At 47.4% G+C, this 20,815-nt stretch overlaps 1 protein-coding gene across 2 annotated transcripts in view; it reads left to right on the top strand.

Moving 5' to 3' along the window:
- Positions 1-20,815, top strand: part of ODAD1 (outer dynein arm docking complex subunit 1) — a 288,579-nt gene that overhangs the window by 68,898 nt on the left and 198,866 nt on the right. Inside the window, exon 5 of one of the 2 annotated variants that reach the window (XM_073657769.1) lies at positions 11,729-11,851. The exons of the other annotated variant lie outside the window; for it this stretch is intronic. Coding sequence (XP_073513870.1) covers positions 11,729-11,851 — 123 coding nt within the window. The remainder of the gene's footprint in view (positions 1-11,728; positions 11,852-20,815) is intronic. 2 annotated transcript variants of the gene reach the window in all.

The following is a 20,815-nucleotide window of genomic DNA, read 5'->3' as shown; positions in this document are numbered from 1 at the left end:
TCTGCACCGCAGCGGCGGCCCTACATAGCCGCATACCACGGGTGACGTCACGAACATTACCCCCAAAACTTTATTTCCCCAAATTGGCTTTTCATTGATTGACCACCCTGGGCCACGGACCGGGCCACTGCCGCCGTGACTACCCCAATACCGGACCTTCTACATTGCCTCTTATATAATAATATTTATAATGAAATAACATAGAAACACAGATCTCCCCCTTGTTTGAATGCTGCACACTGTCTTACACATTTTAGTTGTATCTCCCAGCTATGAAGCAAGAAGTCTCACAAAACTGTCAAAATAGTGAGATATTGGAGAGTAGAGATGAGCGTTGTTCTACTCGAACTGTTCGCCAATCTCAAATTCGAGCTGTTTTGGGCGGTGTTCGAGCCGTTCGGCGAACACGAACAATTTGAGAAAAATTCGGCTGTTCGAGGTTATGTTCGATAACTGTTCGTGCACCAAAATCATAACAGGATTTTTTATCAGTAATGATGAAAATTAATGTTAATACGCAGTTTGAGTGTACAGCGGGGTGGGGGGAGGGGCAGGGGATGGATCTCTGCAGGAATAATGAAGATCTCCATTTTTTTTTTCTCTTTCCCGCATTTACAGTGGGGAGGTGCAATCTGTCAGCCTATCAGCAGCGCACACACGGAGCGAAGTGCTTTTTTTCACACAAGCAAGGGCATGTGTCATTGGCAGTGTATGTCACATGTCCTTGCCCTATAAGACCAAGCCATTTTCCCCGTCGCCACCATTTTCTCACTGCTGCAGCTGCGTGTTAGACGGCACCGCTGTTGCTGTGTGCGCTATACCTTGTTAATTTCAAGCCAATTTTCGCACAAATCTACAGATAGCTTGGGAGTAGGGAATAGTTGTGATTGCAGTCCTTTTAAGGACTAGGTTACAGCATTTCCTACGACTTTTATCAGGCAGGTCTGTGCTCTTAAATAGATAGATTGTGGGAGTAAAGACTAATTGTAATTGGAGTCCTTTTCAGGACTAGGTTACATCAGTTCCTATCAGTTTTTGCCAGGCAGGTCTGTGCCAGTGCTGAGCAAGTTTTTTTCACAGCATTTGGCTAAATCTAGCAAAGCTAATCCTTTTTGGCCTATTGCAGAGTGTGTTAGTCAGTGGAGTAGCCTATCTGTGTTGCAAGATATACCACCTGTGTATAGAATACCAATTTTTTTACTGCACCTAGTGAAGTAAAATCTTTTGGGCATAGCATCATTCTATTAGTCCATCTATACTGACCTCCATCAGGTTGCAAATTGAATATAATTTTTTTCTGCATCTAGCTCTGAAAAAATATTGGGCTTCAAGCTGTGTGTGGGACTTGTTGTATTAGTCCATCTATACTGACCTCCATCAGGTTGCAAACTGCATATATTTTTTTCTTCATCTACCTCTGAAAAAATATTGGGCTTCTAGCTGTGTGTGGGACTTGTTCTATTAATCCATCTATACTGACCTCCATCAGGTTGCAAACTGAATATATTTTTTTCTGCATCTACCTCTGAAAAAATATTGGGCTTCTAGCTGTGTGTGGGACTTGTTCTATTAATCCATCTATACAGACCTCCATCAGGTTGCAAACTGAATATATTTTTTTATGCATCTACCTCTGAAAAAATATTGGGCTTCTAGCTGTGTGTGGGACTTGTTGTATTAGTCCATCTATACTGACCTCCATCAGGTTGCAAACTGAATATATTTTTTTCTGCATCTACCTCTGAAAAAATATTGGGCTTCTAGCTGTGTGTGGGACTTGTTCTATTAATCCATCTATACAGACCTCCATCAGGTTGCAAACTGAATATATTTTTTTCTGCATCTACCTCTGAAAAAATATTGGGCTTCTAGCTGTGTGTGGGACTTGTTGTATTAGTCCATCTATACTGACCTCCATCAGGTTGCAAACTGAATATATTTTTTTCTGCATCTACCTCTGAAAAAATATTGGGCTTCTAGCAGTGTGTGGGACTTTCTCTATTAGTCCATCTATACTGACCTCCATCAGGTTGCAAATTGAATATAATTTTTTTCTGCATCTAGCTCTGAAAAAATATTGGGCTTCAAGCTGTGTGTGGGACTTGTTGTATTAGTCCATCTATACTGACCTCCATCAGGTTGCAAACTGCATATATTTTTTTCTTCATCTACCTCTGAAAAAATATTGGGCTTCTAGCTGTGTGTGGGACTTGTTCTATTAATCCATCTATACTGACCTCCATCAGGTTGCAAACTGAATATATTTTTTTCTGCATCTACCTCTGAAAAAATATTGGGCTTCTAGCTGTGTGTGGGACTTGTTCTATTAATCCATCTATACAGACCTCCATCAGGTTGCAAACTGAATATATTTTTTTATGCATCTACCTCTGAAAAAATATTGGGCTTCTAGCTGTGTGTGGGACTTGTTGTATTAGTCCATCTATACTGACCTCCATCAGGTTGCAAACTGAATATATTTTTTTCTGCATCTACCTCTGAAAAAATATTGGGCTTCTAGCTGTGTGTGGGACTTGTTCTATTAATCCATCTATACAGACCTCCATCAGGTTGCAAACTGAATATATTTTTTTCTGCATCTACCTCTGAAAAAATATTGGGCTTCTAGCTGTGTGTGGGACTTGTTGTATTAGTCCATCTATACTGACCTCCATCAGGTTGCAAACTGAATATATTTTTTTCTGCATCTACCTCTGAAAAAATATTGGGCTTCTAGCAGTGTGTGGGACTTTCTCTATTAGTCCATCTATACTGACCTCCATCAGGTTGCAAATTAAAAATAATTTTTATCTGCATCTAGCTCTGAAAAAATATTTGGCCTTCTAGCAGTGTGTGGGACTTTCTCTATTAGTCCATCTATACTGACCTCCATCAGGTTGCAAATTAAAAATAATTTTTATCTGCATCTAGCTCTGAAAAAATATTTGGCCTTCTAGCAGTGTGTGGGACTTTCTCTATTAGTCCATCTATACTGACCTCCATCAGGTTGCAAATTGAATATAATTTTTTTCTGCATCTAACCCAGCCAATAGTTTTGGCCTAATACCACAGTTTGGCCACTCAGCTCTGCTCGGTTCCCATCCATTGTTTTTTTGTGCAAACAACTCCAGAGTTGTTAATTAGTTAACCACCAAAATGAGTGGAAAAAGGCCTGCTGCTGGTGGATAGGAGAATAGGCGTGTTGGGAAGGGGAAAAAAGGTTGTGTCCGTGGGGTAGGTGTTAAAGCAACAGTAACATCTGCAGAAGAAAGACCATCTTCCAGCCAAACTAAAATGTCTACTTCTTTTAGCGGACAATGTGATAAGATCCCTTTCTTATGGCCACGCCAATCGCTACAAATTCCAGATGAGGCACAAAAACAGCAGGTGCTTCAACGGATATCAAGTGCTCCTTTAAGTGGGCTCTCCTCCACATCAACTTCAACATCACAAATACTCCAGTCCTCAAAGGTGTCACCCCAATCGCACTTGCTTCCTCACAGCTCCCAAATCTCCAGCTGCCCGTCTGAGTATGAGGTAGAACAGATGGTTGAGTCTGCAGAGCTGTTTACTCATACTATAGCTTGGGAATCAGAGGTCGACTCCAGCGCTTCTGTGAATCCAGACGAGGAAATGATCTGCACTGATGCCCAGAATCTTTATGAGTCGGATCCAGGACCAGACGCAGAAGGTTCTGACCATAATGTAGACCCTCATTCCCAAACTGTAACTCCTGTTGGTGGAGACAATGAGGAAGACGATGATAAGACTCAAATACCTGATTGGAGCGACAACTTTAGTTTTTTGTCAGGGCAGGAACAGGTTGGCTCTGAGGACGACGGGTGTGATAACGCACAGGGTGATGATGATGAGGTTGGAGATCCCACTTACTGTCAACCCACAGTCAGCCAAGAGATGAGGTCAGCAGAGGAGGTGGAGGAAGATGCTAGTGACGACGAGGTCAGGTTGCGCCTTCCTGGACAGAGACGTAGTACTGGAAGCACATCAACAACTGCATCCTCAAACACAACTCTGCCTCTCACCACAAGTCGTGGTGGCTCTTCAGGTCGCATGGGTGCTAAGCCTTGCATAGCCTGGGCATTTTTTCAGATCTATAAAGATGACCCAACTCGTGTTATCTGTAACATTTGTCAGCAAAAGCTAAGTAGAGGCCAAAAAATACATAGTTTGAGTACTTCATGCATGAACCGGCACATGGACATGAAGCATAAGTTGCAGTGGGAAGCTCAGTGTGCTACAATGCGGCCTAGCCGGCCGGGCCAACCACCGTCTGCCATATCTTGTGCATCCGCGGCCTCTTCATCCTCTGTGACTGGGGGGACAGCAGTCACACCTGTTTTGGGGCGCAGACCTGCCACCTCTTTACCCGCAACACCCAGCGTGATTGGCAGGTCATCATTTTCTTTGGAGGTGGTAACACCAGCTGGTGTTGAGCGCTGTCCGACATCGATAGCACCACCTTTGGATCAAGGCAACCTAACATGTCCGCCTGCATCTTCCTCACAGACCGGCAGTTTGCCGGGGACACCCTTATCAACCCCGTCTAAGCACAATAGCCAGCCCTCGGTCCCTCAGATGTGGACAAGTAAAAGACCATTTCCTCCTAGCCATGAGAAAGCTAAGAGGTTGAATTTCACCATCTGCAAGTTCTTGGCTACAGAAATGCTGCCTTTCCGCCTGGTGGACACAGAGGATTTTCGAGACCTTTTGTCCGTCGCAGTGCCCCAGTACCAGATGCCCAGTCGGCACTACTTCTCAAAGAAAGGTGTGCCTGCGCTCCACCAGCATGTCGCACACAACATCACCGCTTCTTTGAGAAACTCTGTGTGTGACAGGGTGCATTTCACCACAGACACTTGGACGAGTAGGCATGGACAGGGGCGTTACATGTCGCTGACTGGGCACTGGGTAACTATGGTGACAGCAGGACAAGGGGCTGCTGTCCAAGTCTTGCCGTCCCCACGAGTTGTGCGTCAATCCTCTTTATGTCAAAGTTCCTCCACTGCTTCTGCCTCCTCAACCTCCTCTCGGTCTTCCACCTGCACCCAAAGCCTGTCTGGTCATGCCACAAGCTTTCTAACTGCGCAGAAGGGATCCTGCACACCTCCTTACTATGCTGGCAGTAGGGCTCAATGTCATCAGGCGGTTTTTACATTGAAATGTCTGGGAAATGTGAGTCACACAGCTGAGGAGTTGTGGTCAGCTCTGGAGAACCAATTTCATGAATGGTTGTCTCCACTGGACCTGAAACCAGGGAAGGCCGTGTGCGACAATGCTGCAAACCTGGGTGCGGCCCTTCGCCGGGGCAATGTCACACACGTGCCTTGTATGGCTCACGTGTTGAAACTGGTTGTCCAGCAATTTTTAGCCCACTATCCCAGACTAGATGGCCTTCTGCAGAGGGCACGGTCGCTGTGTGCTCACTTTCGCCGTTCGCATCCCGCAGCTCAGCGACTTACATCTCTACAGAAGTCGTTGGGCCTGCCACTTCACCGGCTAAAATGCGATGTGCCTACCCGGTGGAATTCAACTCTGCACATGTTGCAGCGACTGTGGCAGCACCGACAAGCCCTGGTGCAATACGTTCTGACGTATAGCCTGGGCCAACGAGATCCAGAGGTGGGGCAAATCACGCTGGAGGAGTGGTCTCAGATCAGGGACCTATGCACCCTTCTGCACAGTTTTGAAATGGCGACGAAGATGTTTAGTGCTGACGATGCCATTATCAGCATGACTATTCCGGTGATTTACATGCTGGAGCACATGTTAAACAGAATTCGGAGTCAGGTGGTGGCACAAGAGGAGGTGGAGGAAGTAGAGGAGGAGGAGTTGTATGCTGAAGGGCTAACATCTGCAAGGTCCAGACGGTCGGCAGCACCAAGGCGGCAGGCATGTGAGGGTGGGGGAGATGGTTTTACCAGGGCGCATGGTAGCAGCCAAACTAGTGAGGAAGGTGCAGGAGCCCAGGAAGAAGTGGAGGACGAACTGATGGAAGACTCATCAGATGAGGGAGACCTTGATCACATTTCTGTTGTGCGAGGTTGGGGGGAGAGGACAGAGGAAGGAAGCATGATTGTTACCTCGCCACCAACACAACAGGGACTTGGTGCTCCTGGATGCGCAACACACATGAGTGCCTTCTTGCTGCACTACCTGCAACATGACCCTCGAATTGTGAGAATTAGAAATAATCCTGACTACTGGGTTGCCACACTGTTAGATCCCCGGTACAAAAGTAAATTTGCAGAAATTATTCCTGCCATAGAAAGGGATGCACGCATGCAGGAGTATCAGCAGAGACTGTTGCAGAATCTTACATGTGCTTTTCCACAAAATACCAGTGGTGCACATAGTGAATCTCACAGTTCCAACTTGCCAACCGTGGGACCGTCAAGTGTTCAGCACTCAAACCGTAACAGAACCACAGTATCTGCTGGTAACATCAATTTTGCGGTATCATTTCACCACTTTTTTAGCCCATCCTTTGCAAGGCCACAGGAGACAAGAAGTCTGACACATAGTCAACGCCTAGAGACGATGGTACAGGAGTATCTCCAAGTAAACATTGAAGCCACGACTGTGTCCCTCGACCCTTGCTCTTTTTGGGCTTCCAATCTGGATAAATGGCCGGAGCTAGCCACTTACGCCTTGGAGATCTTGTCATGCCCCGCAGCCAGCGTTCTGTCTGAACGTGTGTTCAGCGCTGCTGGTGGTGTGCTGACAGATAAGCGCACGCGGCTCTCCACTGATAATGTAGACAGACTCACGTTCATAAAGATGAACAAATCATGGATCCGAAACGACTTTTCTACCCCTGTGTCATCCTGGGGAGAGTAAAAGCTTGATGATTGGTTAAAATCACCCTACCAACCGTTTTAAGCTTTCAAATTACTAATCATGTTTATCTGTATCTTGGCTGGAAAATAATTTGGGCTTTGTAGCAGTGTGCAGCACTGATTCTATTAGGCCATCTATAATAAGCTCCACCAGATTTAAAATTACTAATCATGTTTATCTGTATCTTGACTGGAAAATAATTTGGGCTTTGTAGCAGTGTGCAGCACTGATCCTATTAGGCCATCTATACTAAAGCTTCACCAGATTTAAAATTAATAATAATTTTTAGCTGCATCTAGCCCGGAAAATAATTTTGGGGCTCTGAGATGCGCAAGACACATAAGTGCCTTCTTGCTGCACTACCTGCAGCATGACCCTCATATTGTCAGAATTCGAAGTAATCATGACTACTGGGTTGCCACACTCTTAGATCCCCCAAACTTTTCGATCAACCTTTTCATTTTAATAAAGACCAAAAAAATGGTCATTTTTGAAATTATAAGCATTAGCAGGTTGTTAGAAACTGAAATCAAACAGTTTTCAACTCAAAACTTTATTCTAGGTGATGTTACATTTTCACATAGGACCCCTTGTTCGAAAGGAGCTTCTGAACTCTCTCGTCCATTGAATTTGTCAGGTTTTGGATGGTTTCTGCTTCAATTATTTTGCATGAGGACAGAATACCCTCCCAGAGCTGTTGCTTAGATGTGAACTGCCTCCCGCCATCATAGACACTCCTTTTAATGATGCTCCAAAGGTTCTGAATGGGGTACAGGTCAGGGGAGCATGGGGGTCACACCATAAGTTTGTCCCCTTTTATGCCCATATCAGCCAGAGATGCAGATGTTTTATGTGCAGCATGAGATGGTGCATTATCATGCAGAAAAATGATCTTGCTGTGAAATACACGGTTCTTCTTCTTGAACCATGGCAGGAAGTGCTGTTTGAGAAAATCCACATACATTATGGAGTTCATCTTTAGCGCCTTCAGGGATCCTAAAGGGGCCGACAATCTCTCTCCCCATGATTCCAGCCCAAAACATTACTCCACCTCCTCCTTGTTGGCGCTGTAGCCGTGTTTGCGTGTGGTGTCCATCAACCAGCCATCCTCCACTCCATCCATCTGGACCATCGAGCGCTGCACGGCACTCATCCGTGAACAAAACAGTTTTGAAATCAGTCTTCATGTAATGTTTGGCCCACTGGAGCCGTTTCTGCTTGTGTGAAGTGGATAGAGGAGGTCGACAGGATGGCGTATGCACAGCTGCAAACCTCTGAAGGACCCTGCATCTTGTTGTTCGGGGGACGTTGGAGGCACCAGCAGCTTCAAAAACTTGTCTGCTGCTATGACAAGGCTTTTTTGCCGCTGCTCTTTCAACCTGACGTAATTGCCTGTAGGAAAGAGTCCTCAATTTGCCCTTATCAGCACGCACACGTGTGTACTGTGAATCAGCTACATACTTCTTGATTGCCAAGACACTTCATCCTGATCATCGCATAATGTTGATTGTAGTCATGCCTTGACCTAAACACTCCACAATTTGTTGCTTCTCAGCAGCCGACACATCCTTTTTCTTTCCCATTTTGGCAGAAAATGTAGGCTGCTTAATAATGTGAGACAGCCTTCTTAAGTAGTCTTGCCTTTCATTGGACACACCTGCCAAACTAATTAGCACATGTGTCTGCAATTGCTTACAGTGATATAAAGAGCCCTGACACACATCACCATCAATGAGTTTAACTGACAAACAAACAAATTCTTCCCTTATCACTCCTAAACACTTTTTGCATAATAATTTGGAACACAGTGTACATGTGCTTTTCCACAAAACACCAGTGGTTCACGTAGTGAATCTTACAGTTCTAACTTGCCAACCGTGGTCTGTATGGAGTTGTTCAATAAAGGGCCCAAAATTAAGATAACATAGATGGGAGAGGTCTCTATGAATAGGAATTCCTAAGTATTTGATACCCTGTGAGGGCCAGGCAAAGGGAAAGTTGGACTGGATGGAATCCTATATGGATTTGGGGAGGGAGACATCGAGGGCCTCAGACTTCGCTGCATTGATTTTAAAATTTGACCATGTAACAAAGTGATCTATTTCAGCCATAACAGCATGGATGGATATATGTGATTGAGTGATATATACTAGGACATCATCAGCAAATAGAGAGCACTTGTACTCGGTGCCTCCCACCTCAATCCACCTAATATTGGGGTTATGGCGAATTGATGAGAGCAGGTGCTCCGTCACTAGGATGTATAAGAGAGGGGACAGAGAACATCCCTGCCTTGTCCCATTGGTGATTGTGAAAGGTGATGAAAATGTTCTGACGCGCCCCCTGGGCCTTGGGACACCCGGAGCCGGACCCTTTTTGGTGGATGCTGGTGGTTGTAGTCTCCGTGGCGGCGACCCGGTTCCGTGGCTCAGGGCGGTCAAACCAGTGGCGGAACTATTTATGTGGTTTTGATGTTTAAATGTCCGACTACGCCACCCGTGGATTGCGGTCAGAGTGAACCGCCTCTCCAGGGCAGACCGCTGAGGCTGGTGTTGTGGGTGCAGCAGAGCGTAGCATAACTCCCCACGGGAGGAGTATAGCCTCAGGGCAGTGTATGCGGAGGATGGGGGTGATGGTGCAGGGCAGCAGCAGTAATGACACGGAGTCAGTGATGCAGTCCAGGGCCTTTACTCACAGTTCTTATTATCCAGACCACGTCTGCAGGTAACGGCTGCCCACGTCGTACTGTGCTCACCAGGTGAGGGGCTCAGACAACTCCCAGATAACTTTGGAGTGCTTCACAGGACCCCCTTTGTGTGTCCTTTGTCTGGCCTTTCTTACCAACCCTTCTGTCCGGCTGCCTCGGGCCTCCTCCTGGTAAACTTGGCGCCAGTTTCCCTGACCCTATGTGGTGCCTTCCTAGCGGGTGTAGCGAGGGGCTGCGCCACATAAAATGTCACAGCCTCCTGTTTCTAGCTGAGGGTCGTTTCCTGCCTCCACTAGTTTCGGGGACCGGTCTCCCCCTTTGGCCTGACCCCTCCACGCAGGTGGATTCGGGCGTGCGGTGGCGACTTGCCCGTCCGCACCCCTGAGATCCCTTCGTTCCTCGTTCCTGGAGCCTTCTCCGCTCCTCATCCTTCCTTCTCCCTCTTCCAGGCCTGGGCCTCTGTTACTAGGCCCGCCTCCGGAGCAGAGCTCATGCAGAGCCCCTGCTCCCTGCCACTTCTGCTCAGACTTCTCTGCACTGAACTAAGATGGTGCCCACCTTTTATACTCCCTTCTCAATGCACCCAGGAACTGCTTCCTCCCTGCTCCTGCACTACAGGGTTCCCCTTCCTCAGTGTTCCCTCCCCCCACTCCAGCCAGGGACAGGGACTGTCGTGCCCATCTCAGGGGCATATTGGTCGCCCTGCCCCACGGCAATGTGGTGTAATGCATGCAGGTGTCGGGTCCTGATCCACACTACATCCTTACCTGAGAGTGAGATATCACACCTCTGGGTGAGGTGCAATACCTCTGTAGCAACCGAGCCCTCAGGGTGCTACAGTTCCATTTATCTTCAGCCTAGGTGACGTATTGCGATACAGGGCCGTGATTTTGGCTATAAAAGGGTCCCCTAGACCCCTACCTCAAGCTTTTTAAGAGAATCATATATGGCGTGCCAGGAGACTCTATGGAATGCTTTCTCAGCATTCAACGAGAGTATCTAATTACAAATTTTTAACTGCATCTAGCCCAGGAAATACTTTGTGCCTAGTAGCAGGGTCTGCTAGTCAGCGGATTATCCCGGCTGTTAAGCAAGCTACACCACCTGTAGTTTGGACACTTCATTTTTTCAAAGGAAATGCTTCGGGACCACGGGATACTCAGTGAAGAGCATCAGGAGGCACCCCAAGGCATAGGGGCTCGGACTGGCAGTAGGATGCCTTGTGGTGGACAGCCGAGCTCGATCCTTATAAAAGCTTTTTAACTGCAGCAGCTTTAGTGGACGCTACTGGAGCTGGAATTACGCGGCTGCTGGCATGAGACTTGCCCTCCAATAGATCCTTGTAAATGGATTTAAAGTGTATTTATTCAAATTAGAGAGACAATTTAAATTAAAAAGCTTAGAGCTGCCTCCACCACAGGGGGGCTCGCTCGACCCACCAGCGGACAGGCACCAGTATTGGGAGAGGGGGGCTGGCCGTCAGGGTTCACCGCGGCTCTGGCACAAACCCGGCGACACGGAGGTGGCACGGGCAGGAGCGGACTGAACGTGTCGGCTTCTCACTTTTTGGATTTTAGAAGGGCATGACATGCCTATATCTGTGTCTCCCCCTCCCTTTACTCCTCCACCTCTTTTCTTTTCGCATGACTATATGTACTTGCCACTTTTCCATGTGTTAGTTGTGTCTTCTGAGCAGTTTGTCAGCTTTTGGACACCTTTGAAGGTGTTTTCTATGTGTTTCTATGTGTTTTTGTTTGCCTGCCATTGGTTTTAACGGTGTTCGACGAACCGAACCGAACTCGAACACTACGGGGGTGGCTCAACACTATTGGAGAGCCTGAGTTCAGCCAACTTCAGCCTTTCTCTCTTAAAGGGCAAGAGCTTTTATTCCTAAGTTGACAAGAATGTTGTACTTTTCCTAATATGACTAAAAAAGGTTTTATATTGTAGTTTTCCTCTTACTCGGTTTCCCTGGAGGAGGTAGGTGCTTTTAAGTTTCATGTCAACTAATGTCATTACCAAGTTTTGACCATTTATTATATGATATTGGTTTATATTTTCCTTTCCAAAGTTCACAAACTTTGTCAAAGTGAAACTTGACTTGCCATTTCTCTTTTTAGTCACCCATTCATTTAAGCCCATTTGCAACATAATGTTTTCTAGATAAAATCTTGGGAAAAGAAACTTTATAATCAGAGGAAACAAGTAAGAGGATCTTCAGGATCTGCAAAGCTGAACACTCACACTCAGAAAAATGTTAAGGTGATGGAGAATCGCTTGGATCGGGTATGTAATATGTAGTGTAGAATTGTCTTTGACATAAGAGCATCAAAGGAGCTGTTATTTGAAAATGTTCAAATAACACTTTAAAAGGAATTTAAAGGGGTTGTCCATTACCTGGACAACCCTTTCTCAATCTCCATGTTTCCCCCATGTAAAATAATAACACTTAAACACACCTCCTATGCGGCTCTCTCATTTCCTTTTGATGTATGTGTTTCACCCAAAGGCAGGGAGAGTTAAGCCAGCACTTATTGGCAGCAGGGATCTAGTGACATAACAATGTCATGCCAACCCTGAGAGCGCCAGTGCCATCACCACTGGAATTTTGCCATCACTGGAAGTGAGTATAAGTGTTATTATTTTACAAGGGGGCAACATACGGATTAAGAAGAGGTTGTTCGAGTAGTAGACAACCTCTTTAAGGAAGTGATCCAAGATATATTAGAAATTACCTGCAAGGGCATACAGCTACCTTAGAAGAACATACAACACCATATAAGAATTATAATTCTATTTTGGAACACATATACGTCATTTTGAAAAATAAATTAACGCTTATAAAATTAAATTGCTTGGAGAGCAGATTGTGCCGAAGGTGGACATTTGTGGGATCCCTGGAATGGTTTGAGATAACCAGTTGGTAACATTTTTTATAGAACCACATGTTGGTAAACCATCCAGAATCAAATTGCATCTATATATTTATTGGGTCAACAAACCCACTCAATCGCTAAGAGAAATTTTTGTGAGAATATATTTTTTTTACAAATTTATGAGGTCCGTTCATACATCCATGCCTTTGCCTAGTCTTGGAAATTGGAAGTACTATACGATTTATAAGATACCTCTCATATGACATTATTAAAGGAAAGGTGCCATCAAAAAAATTTTTTTTCAACAATTGAAAAAATGTTAAGTATTAATGTTTTAATTAAAAAAAAATAATATCATTTGTTTTTAATGAAGTAAAATATGAAAAATAATTTAAAAAGGTTTAGTATTTCCAATTTTAAGCACTATGAGGAGCAGCTGCTGAAATTTGCCATGAAAATCTAGTGTACAACTACCTCACGTTACGACTGCAGTAAATGTGGGCTGGATCTGCTCTCATGGGTGTGATGTCACTCCTCTCCTCCCCTTCTGGGTGTTTGTAAAAAGATACAGGGAAAATATATATTTTTGAACCGTGCTAGCAAGTAGATAGAAAAATATTAATATTTGAGAGTCCTCAGTGGTTGATACCTTTTAATGGCAAATTGAAAAGATGGTAACAAATTGCAAGCTTTCAAGACTACTCAGGCCTCTTCATCAGGCATAGTATAACATGAAATCTGAAGAGTGTGTCAAAGGATGTAATAAGTTTATATTCCCAGACTTTTCTGTGTCTCTGAGATTTGAAATTACCTTTTAATACCAGTAATTTCATGTCCGTGGTGTTGTGATCAGGGAGAAAGATATATTCTTTCTTTTTTTATTGTGTGGCCATGAGAATTCATCCTTGTTCTAAGTTTTTGCCCGGTCTCCCCTACATACAGACCCCCAGCTGGACATTTGGTCCATATAATTAAATACATTACATTAGATGTGATGCAGGTGAAAGTACCTGGGATCTTGTAATCCTGATGTGAATTGGGGATCTTTATCTTGTCTGTGGTCATTATAAACGGACAGGTTTTACATTTTTTCTGGTTGCAAGGAAAGGTTCCAGTAGCTGGTGGAGATGACAGGGAGCTTCTGACAATGATGTGACGCGCCCCCTGGGCCGTGTGTGTAGGGGAATACCTGGAGTCGGGTCTCTGTGTAATGCTAGGGGTTGTAGTCTCCGTGGCGGCGACCCGGTCCCGTGGCTCAGGGTGGTCAAACCAGTGGCGGATCTGTTTCTTTGGTTTTGTAATGTTTAAATGTCCGACTACGCCACCCGTGGATTGCGGTCACTGAGAACCGCCGCTGCGGGCAGACCGCTGAGGCTGATGTTGTGTGCGTAGCAGGGGGTAGTATAACTCCCCACGGGAGGAGTATAGCCTCAGGGCAGTGAGTGCAGATGGTGGGGGTGATGGTGCGCGGGAGCAACAGTAATGACTCAGAGTCCAGTGATGCAGTCCAGGATCTTTACTCACAGTTTTATACTCCAAGCCACTTCTGCAGGTAATGGCTGCCCACGTCGTACTGTGCTCACCAGGTGAGGAGCTCGGCCAATTCCCAGGTACCTTTGGAATGCTTTTCTGGACCCCCTTCGTGTGTCCTTTCTCTGGCCTGTCGTACCCCACAATTGACCACGTTTCTGTCCAGCTGCCTTGGGCCTTGGCGGGCAAACGTATGTTCCGTTTCCCTGGGTCCTATATGGTGCCTTCCTAACAGGTGTAGTGAGGGGCCGTGCACTTGCAATGCCACGGCCTCTGGTTACTAGCTTAGGGTAGTTGCTCTCCTCCACTAGATGAGGGATCCGGTTCCCTTTCTTGGCCTGACCCCCCTACTCTGGTAGCGGCGGGCGTGCGGTGGCGGCTGGCCTGTCCGCACCCAAGGGGTCCCTTCACTCCACTCCTGGAGTCTCCTCCATTCCTCTCCTCTCCTTTCTTCTCCTTCCAGGCCCAGGCCTTGAGACTTGGCCTGCCTGCGGAGCAGAGCCCATACAGAGCCCCTGCTCCCTGCCTCCTTCTCTCTCTGCTCTCTCCCACTTTCTACTCTGACTCTAAGATGGTGCCCACCATATATACTCCCCTATACAGTGCACCTGGGATCTACTCTCCCCACCCACACACTACCGGGTTCCCCCTTTCTAGGTGTTCCGTACCCCCACTCCAGCCAGGGACAGGGGCAGTTGTGCTCACTCTTGGGAGCATTGTCGCCCTGTCCCCTGGAAATGTGGTGTAGTGCATGTGGGTGCTATGGTCCTGAGCCACACTCCATCCTTACCTGGAAGTGAGATATCACACCTCTGGGTGAGATGCGATACCTCTGTAGCGACCGAACCCTCGGGGCGCTACAGATGCTTCTTAAATTTGGGGGCTGCCTGAAACACAGAAGATGGGGGTCTGGAAATATGGATTGTAATCGGGCATCTTTTTGTAGTAAAGGTAGTTTCTGTGCAGCTCTCCTTAGCACCTCCAGATTTGGATTGTAGGTGACTACTAGAGGCACCCGGTTGCTTTCTTGTTTAGTTTTGTAATGTAGGAAATGATTCCTTGATATTCTGGTGGCTCTTGTAATCTGATTCTCAATTGGTCTTGGATGGTAGCCCAGATTCAAAAAGGTCTATCTGAGGCCATCAAGGTGTTTGTCTCTATCCATAGGGTTGGAACATATCCAATTGTATCTGATGGCTTGGCTCAGGAGAGAAAGGCCATACAATCTTTGAAAACCAACAGAGAAATCATCATCAAACCTGCTGACAAGAGTGGTGCAATAGTCACGATAAACATATCAGACTACATGAAGGAAGCAAACTGACAACTGATGGACACGCGCTACTACAAAAAATTGGAGTCTGACCCTACACAGGACTATTACAAGGAACTAAACAAGTTGGTATCTTGTCTGCCTGATGAATCCATAAGAGCCGATGACCTGATACCAGAGCGTCCAAGAATAGGGACATTCTATATGCTTCCCAAAATCCACAAATCTGGAAATCCAGGAAGACCAATTATTTTATGTGTGGGCACCCTTACTGAGAAAGTTTCTGGATGGATAGAATGTGTTCTTAAACCACTGGTAAAGAATACACCCAGCTACATTCAGGACACGACAGACCTACTGAATAAACTAGCAGCAGTAGGTCCTCTACCAGAAGCAACCATCCTGGCCACCATGGATGTGGAATCTTTGTATTCTAATATCCCACATAAGGATGGATTAAATGCCTGCAAAATCTTCATAGAAAATACAGGAATTGATGCTGATTCTGTGGTGAAACTTACAAAATTCATCCTCACCCAAAATTACTTTGAATTATCTACAGGAGACTGGTACAGTGATGGGAAGTAAAATGGCTCTACAGTATGGAAATGTTTTCATGGCCAAGCTTGAAAGTGACTTTTTGTCCTCATCTCCCATCAGGCCTCTGGCCTACTATCACTACATTGACGATATTTTAATCATCTGGACGGAGTCTGAGCAACAGCTGAAGATGTTCCATAAACACTTTAATCAACTTCATCCCACCATCAACCTAACACTCAACTACTCCTGTACTGAAATTAACTTTTTGGACACCATCATCAAGCTACAGAACAATGAAATAGAGACATCCCTGTACCGGAAGCCAATCGACCGTCCAACATACCTTAAATGGGACAGTTTCCATCCAAAACACATAAAAAACTCTATTGTCTACAGCCAAGTCATCAGATACAATAGGATATGTTCCAACCCTATGGATAGAGACAAACACCTTGGTGGCCTCAGAAAGACCCTTTTGAATCAGGGCTACCATCCAAGAACAATTGAGAATCAGATTACAAGAGCCACCAGAATATCAAGGAATCATCTCCTACATTACAAAACTAAACAAGAAAGCAACCGGGTGCCTCTAGTAGTCACCTACAATCCAAATCTGGAGGCGCTAAGGAGAGCTGCACGGAAACTACAACCCTTACTACAAAAAGATGCCCGATTACAGTCCATATTTCCAGACCCCCCACTTCTGTGTTTCAGGCAGCCCCCAGATTTAAGAAGCATCATTGTCAGAAGCTCCCTGTCATCTCCACCAGCTACAGGAACCCTTCCTTGCAACCAGAAAAGATGTAAAACCTGTGCAGTTATAATGACCACAGACAAGATAAAGATCCCCAATTCACATCAGGATAACAAGATCCCAGGTACTTTCAGCTGCATCACATCGAATGTAATGTATTTAATTTTATGTACCAAATGTCCAGCTGGGGGTCTGTATGTAGGGGAGACAGGGAAAAAACTTAGGACAAGGGTGAATCATCAACGCCACACAATAAAAGAAGAAAAAAGAATAGATCTACCGGTGGCAAAAACATTTATGTCTCCCTGATCACAACAACACCACGGACATGAAATTACTGGTATTAAAAGGTAATTTCACATCTCGGAGAGACAGAAATGTTTGGGAATATAAACTTATGTAGCATCGGCGTCTCTGCCTCCTGCCGGGCAGAGACGCCATTCCCCTCACCGCCGCAGTCCCGGTCCGGCGTCTTCCTGCTCCCCTCCTGCTGCTGTGGCGCGCACCGCGCACAGCTTCCCGGGCACTGTGCTTAGAGCGCGCTCCCTCCCTCTTAAAGGGGCCGCGCGCGCCGTCCTAAAGAGTCCCCAGCCAATGGCCGGAGGACTTCCCCTTTATAAGGCACCTCCTCCAAAATGGAGGTGCCTGTGCAAGGTTGTTGTTTTGTGTGCTAACACTTTCCTCAGCCCTCAGGTCCCACTGCCTGTCAGCCTTTGCCTGCCAGTCTGTCTAACAGTCCTGCCCGCCAGTCTGTCTAACAGTCCAGCCCGCCAGTCTGTCTAACAGTCCTACCCGCCTGTCTGTTTACCTACTGTGCCCGCCAGCTTGCCTACCTGGAGCACCTACCAGTTACCTGTCATGCCCGCCAGCCTGCCTACCCAGCGCATCTGCCAGTTACCTGCCGTGCCCACCAGCCTGCCTACCTGGAGCACCAGCCAGTTATCTGCCGTGCCCGCCAGCCGGCCAACCCGGGGCACCTGCCTGTTACCTGCCGTGCCCGCCAGCTCGCCTACCTGGAGCACCTGTCTGGCTATCTGCCGTACCCGCTTGCTTGCCTACCTGGAGCACCTGTCTGGCTATCCGCCTTACCCGCCTGCTTGCTACCCGGAGTACTTGTCTGGCTAACAGTCCAGCCCGCCAGTCTGTCTAACAATCCTGCCCACCTGTCTGTTTACCTGCCGTGCCTGCCAGCCTGCCTACCTGGAGCACCTGCCGTACCGGCCGTGCCCGCCAGCCTGCTTACCGGGCGCATCTGCCAGTTACCTAACGTGCCCGCCTGCCTGCCTACCTGGAGCACCAGTCAGTTACCTGCCGTGTCCGCCAGCCTGCCTACCAGGAGCACCTGCCTGTTACCTGCTGTGCCCGCCAGCTCGCCTACCCGGAGCACCTTTCTGGCTCTCCGCCGTACCCGCCTGCTTGCCTACCCGGAGCACCTGTCTGGCTATCCACCTTACCCGCCTGCTTGCCTACCTGGAGTACCTGTTTGGCTATCTGCCGTACCAGCCTGCTTATCTACCCGGTCCACCCGTCAGCCATCCTGCCGTGCTCATCCGCTGTACCGGTCAGCTCCTGTCATCTAACCCGTGGGAGTCACCTGCTCTCACACAAGGTCGGTCCCAGAGTGGCACCTGGTTCACCTGCCAGGTCCCTCCCTGGTTCACGGAGTCGGCAAAGCCACCGTGTGACCTGGGTTGGTCCGAGTAGGCACTTAGTTACGCCCCTCTGGTTCCTCCTTGCACCGAAGCACAGAGGTTCCACCACCCGGACCCGTAACAACTTATTACATCCTTTGACACACTTAATACTGGCATGAATGTGTCGCATGGATTTATGTCATTCTACATCAACTAAAGAATGTGCATTTCAGACCTATGGGGTCATCACAAAACTCGACCAGACCTTAATCACCGATCAGTAAAACTTTCACAGTCCTTATCTATGATCTGCTCCAATATTTACGGCCTCAGCTGTTTATGCCCTCTCCTATACTCAAAGTTCTTCTTCACGTCACTTGTCTCATCTATTGCATTATTTCTGTGTCCTTTGTGTATAAATATGTGACTCTTCAGATTTCATGTTATACTATGCCTGATGATGAGACCTGAGTAGCCTCGAAAGCTTGCAATTTGTTACCATCTTTTCAGTTAGCCATTAAAAGATATCAACCACTGAGGACTCTCAAATCTTAATAATTTTGTAAGTGTAAGATCACAGCGTGGAGCCATTTTGTTGGTGACTGCCAGTGATACTGACAAGTACATTGTCACTGAGGATGGCCGGCAGCGCTGATTCTGCTAGATGGTGCTGCTAGCTGTATAATAAGCTGGGGTTAGATCCACGGAGTGTGATTAGATACGCTTAGAGTAACATGCTGGGAATAAATACAGGCCTTAATGTAGTGTATCATATGCGGCCGATGTGGGGCCCGTGAGCCGGGGGAGGGGCCCAGCTCCGGGTCCCCCGCCAGTCCTTACAAATTCAACTGTGTCGACTGGTTGCCAATACAGTTGAAAGCGATGTTGAGTGAGGGAGCGTGACGCTCCCATAAATTCCCCTGTGCATCTGACGTCACTGATGCAGACACTGACAGCGCGCGCAATGACTTCACTAGATAGAGCCTACTGTGCTGAGATGTGCGGGCACTCACTACAGAGACCGGAGCAACGTACGAACAAGGAGGAGTGCATTCTATTCTGTGGAGGCCGATGGGGAGTGCATTCTACTCTGTGGAGGCCGATGGGGAGTGCATTCTACTCTGTGGAGGCCGATGGGGAGTACATCCTACTCTGTGGAGGCCGATGGGGAGTGCATCCTACTCTGTGGAGGCTGATGGGGAGTGCATCCTACTCTGTGGAGGCCGATGGAGAGTGCATTCTACTCTGTGGAGGCCGATGGGGAGTGCATTCTACTCTGTGGAGGCCAATTGGGAGTTCATTTTACTCTGTGGAGGCCGATGGGGAGTGCATTCTACTCTACGGATGCCAATGGGGAGTGCATTCTTCTCTGAGGAGGCCAATGGGGAGTGCATCCTACTCTGTGGAGGCTGATGGGGAGTGAATACTACTCTGTAGAGGCTTATAGGGAGTGAATTCTACTCTGTGGAGGCTGATGGGGAGTGCATTCTACTCTGTGGAGGCCGATGGGGAGTGCATTCTACTCTGTGGAGGCCGATGGGGAGTGCATCCTACTCTGTGGAGGCTGATGGGGAGTGCATTTTACTCTGTGGAGGCCGATGGGAAGTGCATTCTACTCTATGGAGGCCGATGGGGAGTGCATTCTACTCTATGGAGGCCGATGGGGAGTGCATCCTACTCTGTGGAGGCTGATGGGGAGTGCATTCTACTCTGTGGAGACTGATAGGGAGTGCATTCTACTCTGTGAAGGCTGATGGGGAGTGCATTCTACTCTGTGGAGGCCGATGGGGAGTGCATTCTACTCTGTGGAGGCCGATGGGGAGTGCATTCTACTCTATGGAGGCCGATGGGGAGTGCATCCTACTCTATGGAGGCCGATGGGGAGTACATCCTACTCTGTGGAGGCCGATGGGGAGTGCATCCTACTCTGTGGAGGCTGATGGGGAGTGCATCCTACTCTGTGGAGGCTGATGGGGAGTGCATTATACTCTGTGAGAGGCCGGTGGGGAGTGCATTCTACTCTGTGGAGGCCGATGGGGAGTGTATTCTACTCTACGGATGCCGATGGGGAGTGCATTCTACTCTGAGGAGGCCAATGGGGAGTGCATCCTACTCTGTGGGGGCTGATGGGGAGTGCATTCTACTCTGTGGAGGCTGATAGGGAGTGCATTCTACTCTGTGGAGGCTGATGGGGAGTGCATTCTATTCTGTGGAGGCCGATGGGGAGTGCATTCTACTCTGTGGAGGCCGAAGGGGAGTGCATTCTACTCTATGGAGGCCGATGGGGAGTGCATCCTACTCTATGGAGGCTGATGGGGAGTGCATTTTACTCTGTGGAGGCCGATGGGAAGTACATTCTACTCTATGGAGGCCGATGGGGAGTGCATTCTACTCTATGGAGGCCGATGGGGAGTATCGCGCATGATGAATGGATTAGATACACTAGTCTGGGGAACATCGCACATGATGATGGAATTAGATACACCGGTCTGGGGAGTATCGCATGTGATGATGGGATTAGATACACCTGTCCGGGGAGTATCGCGTATGATGATGTGATTAGATACACCGATCTGGGGAGTATCACACATGCAGGCAGGGATTAGATATTTTTTCACTTTATGCTGTATTTCTTACTTG

The sequence above is a fragment of the Phyllobates terribilis genome, unplaced genomic scaffold (genome assembly GCF_046119375.1).
Source record: "Phyllobates terribilis strain yellow unplaced genomic scaffold, ASM4611937v1 Scaffold_12__6_contigs__length_324123572, whole genome shotgun sequence".
In the NCBI taxonomy this organism is placed as follows: domain Eukaryota; kingdom Metazoa; phylum Chordata; class Amphibia; order Anura; family Dendrobatidae; genus Phyllobates; species Phyllobates terribilis.
Note: the sequence above shows the minus strand (reverse complement) of the source record. Positions and strands in the feature narration are given on the sequence as shown.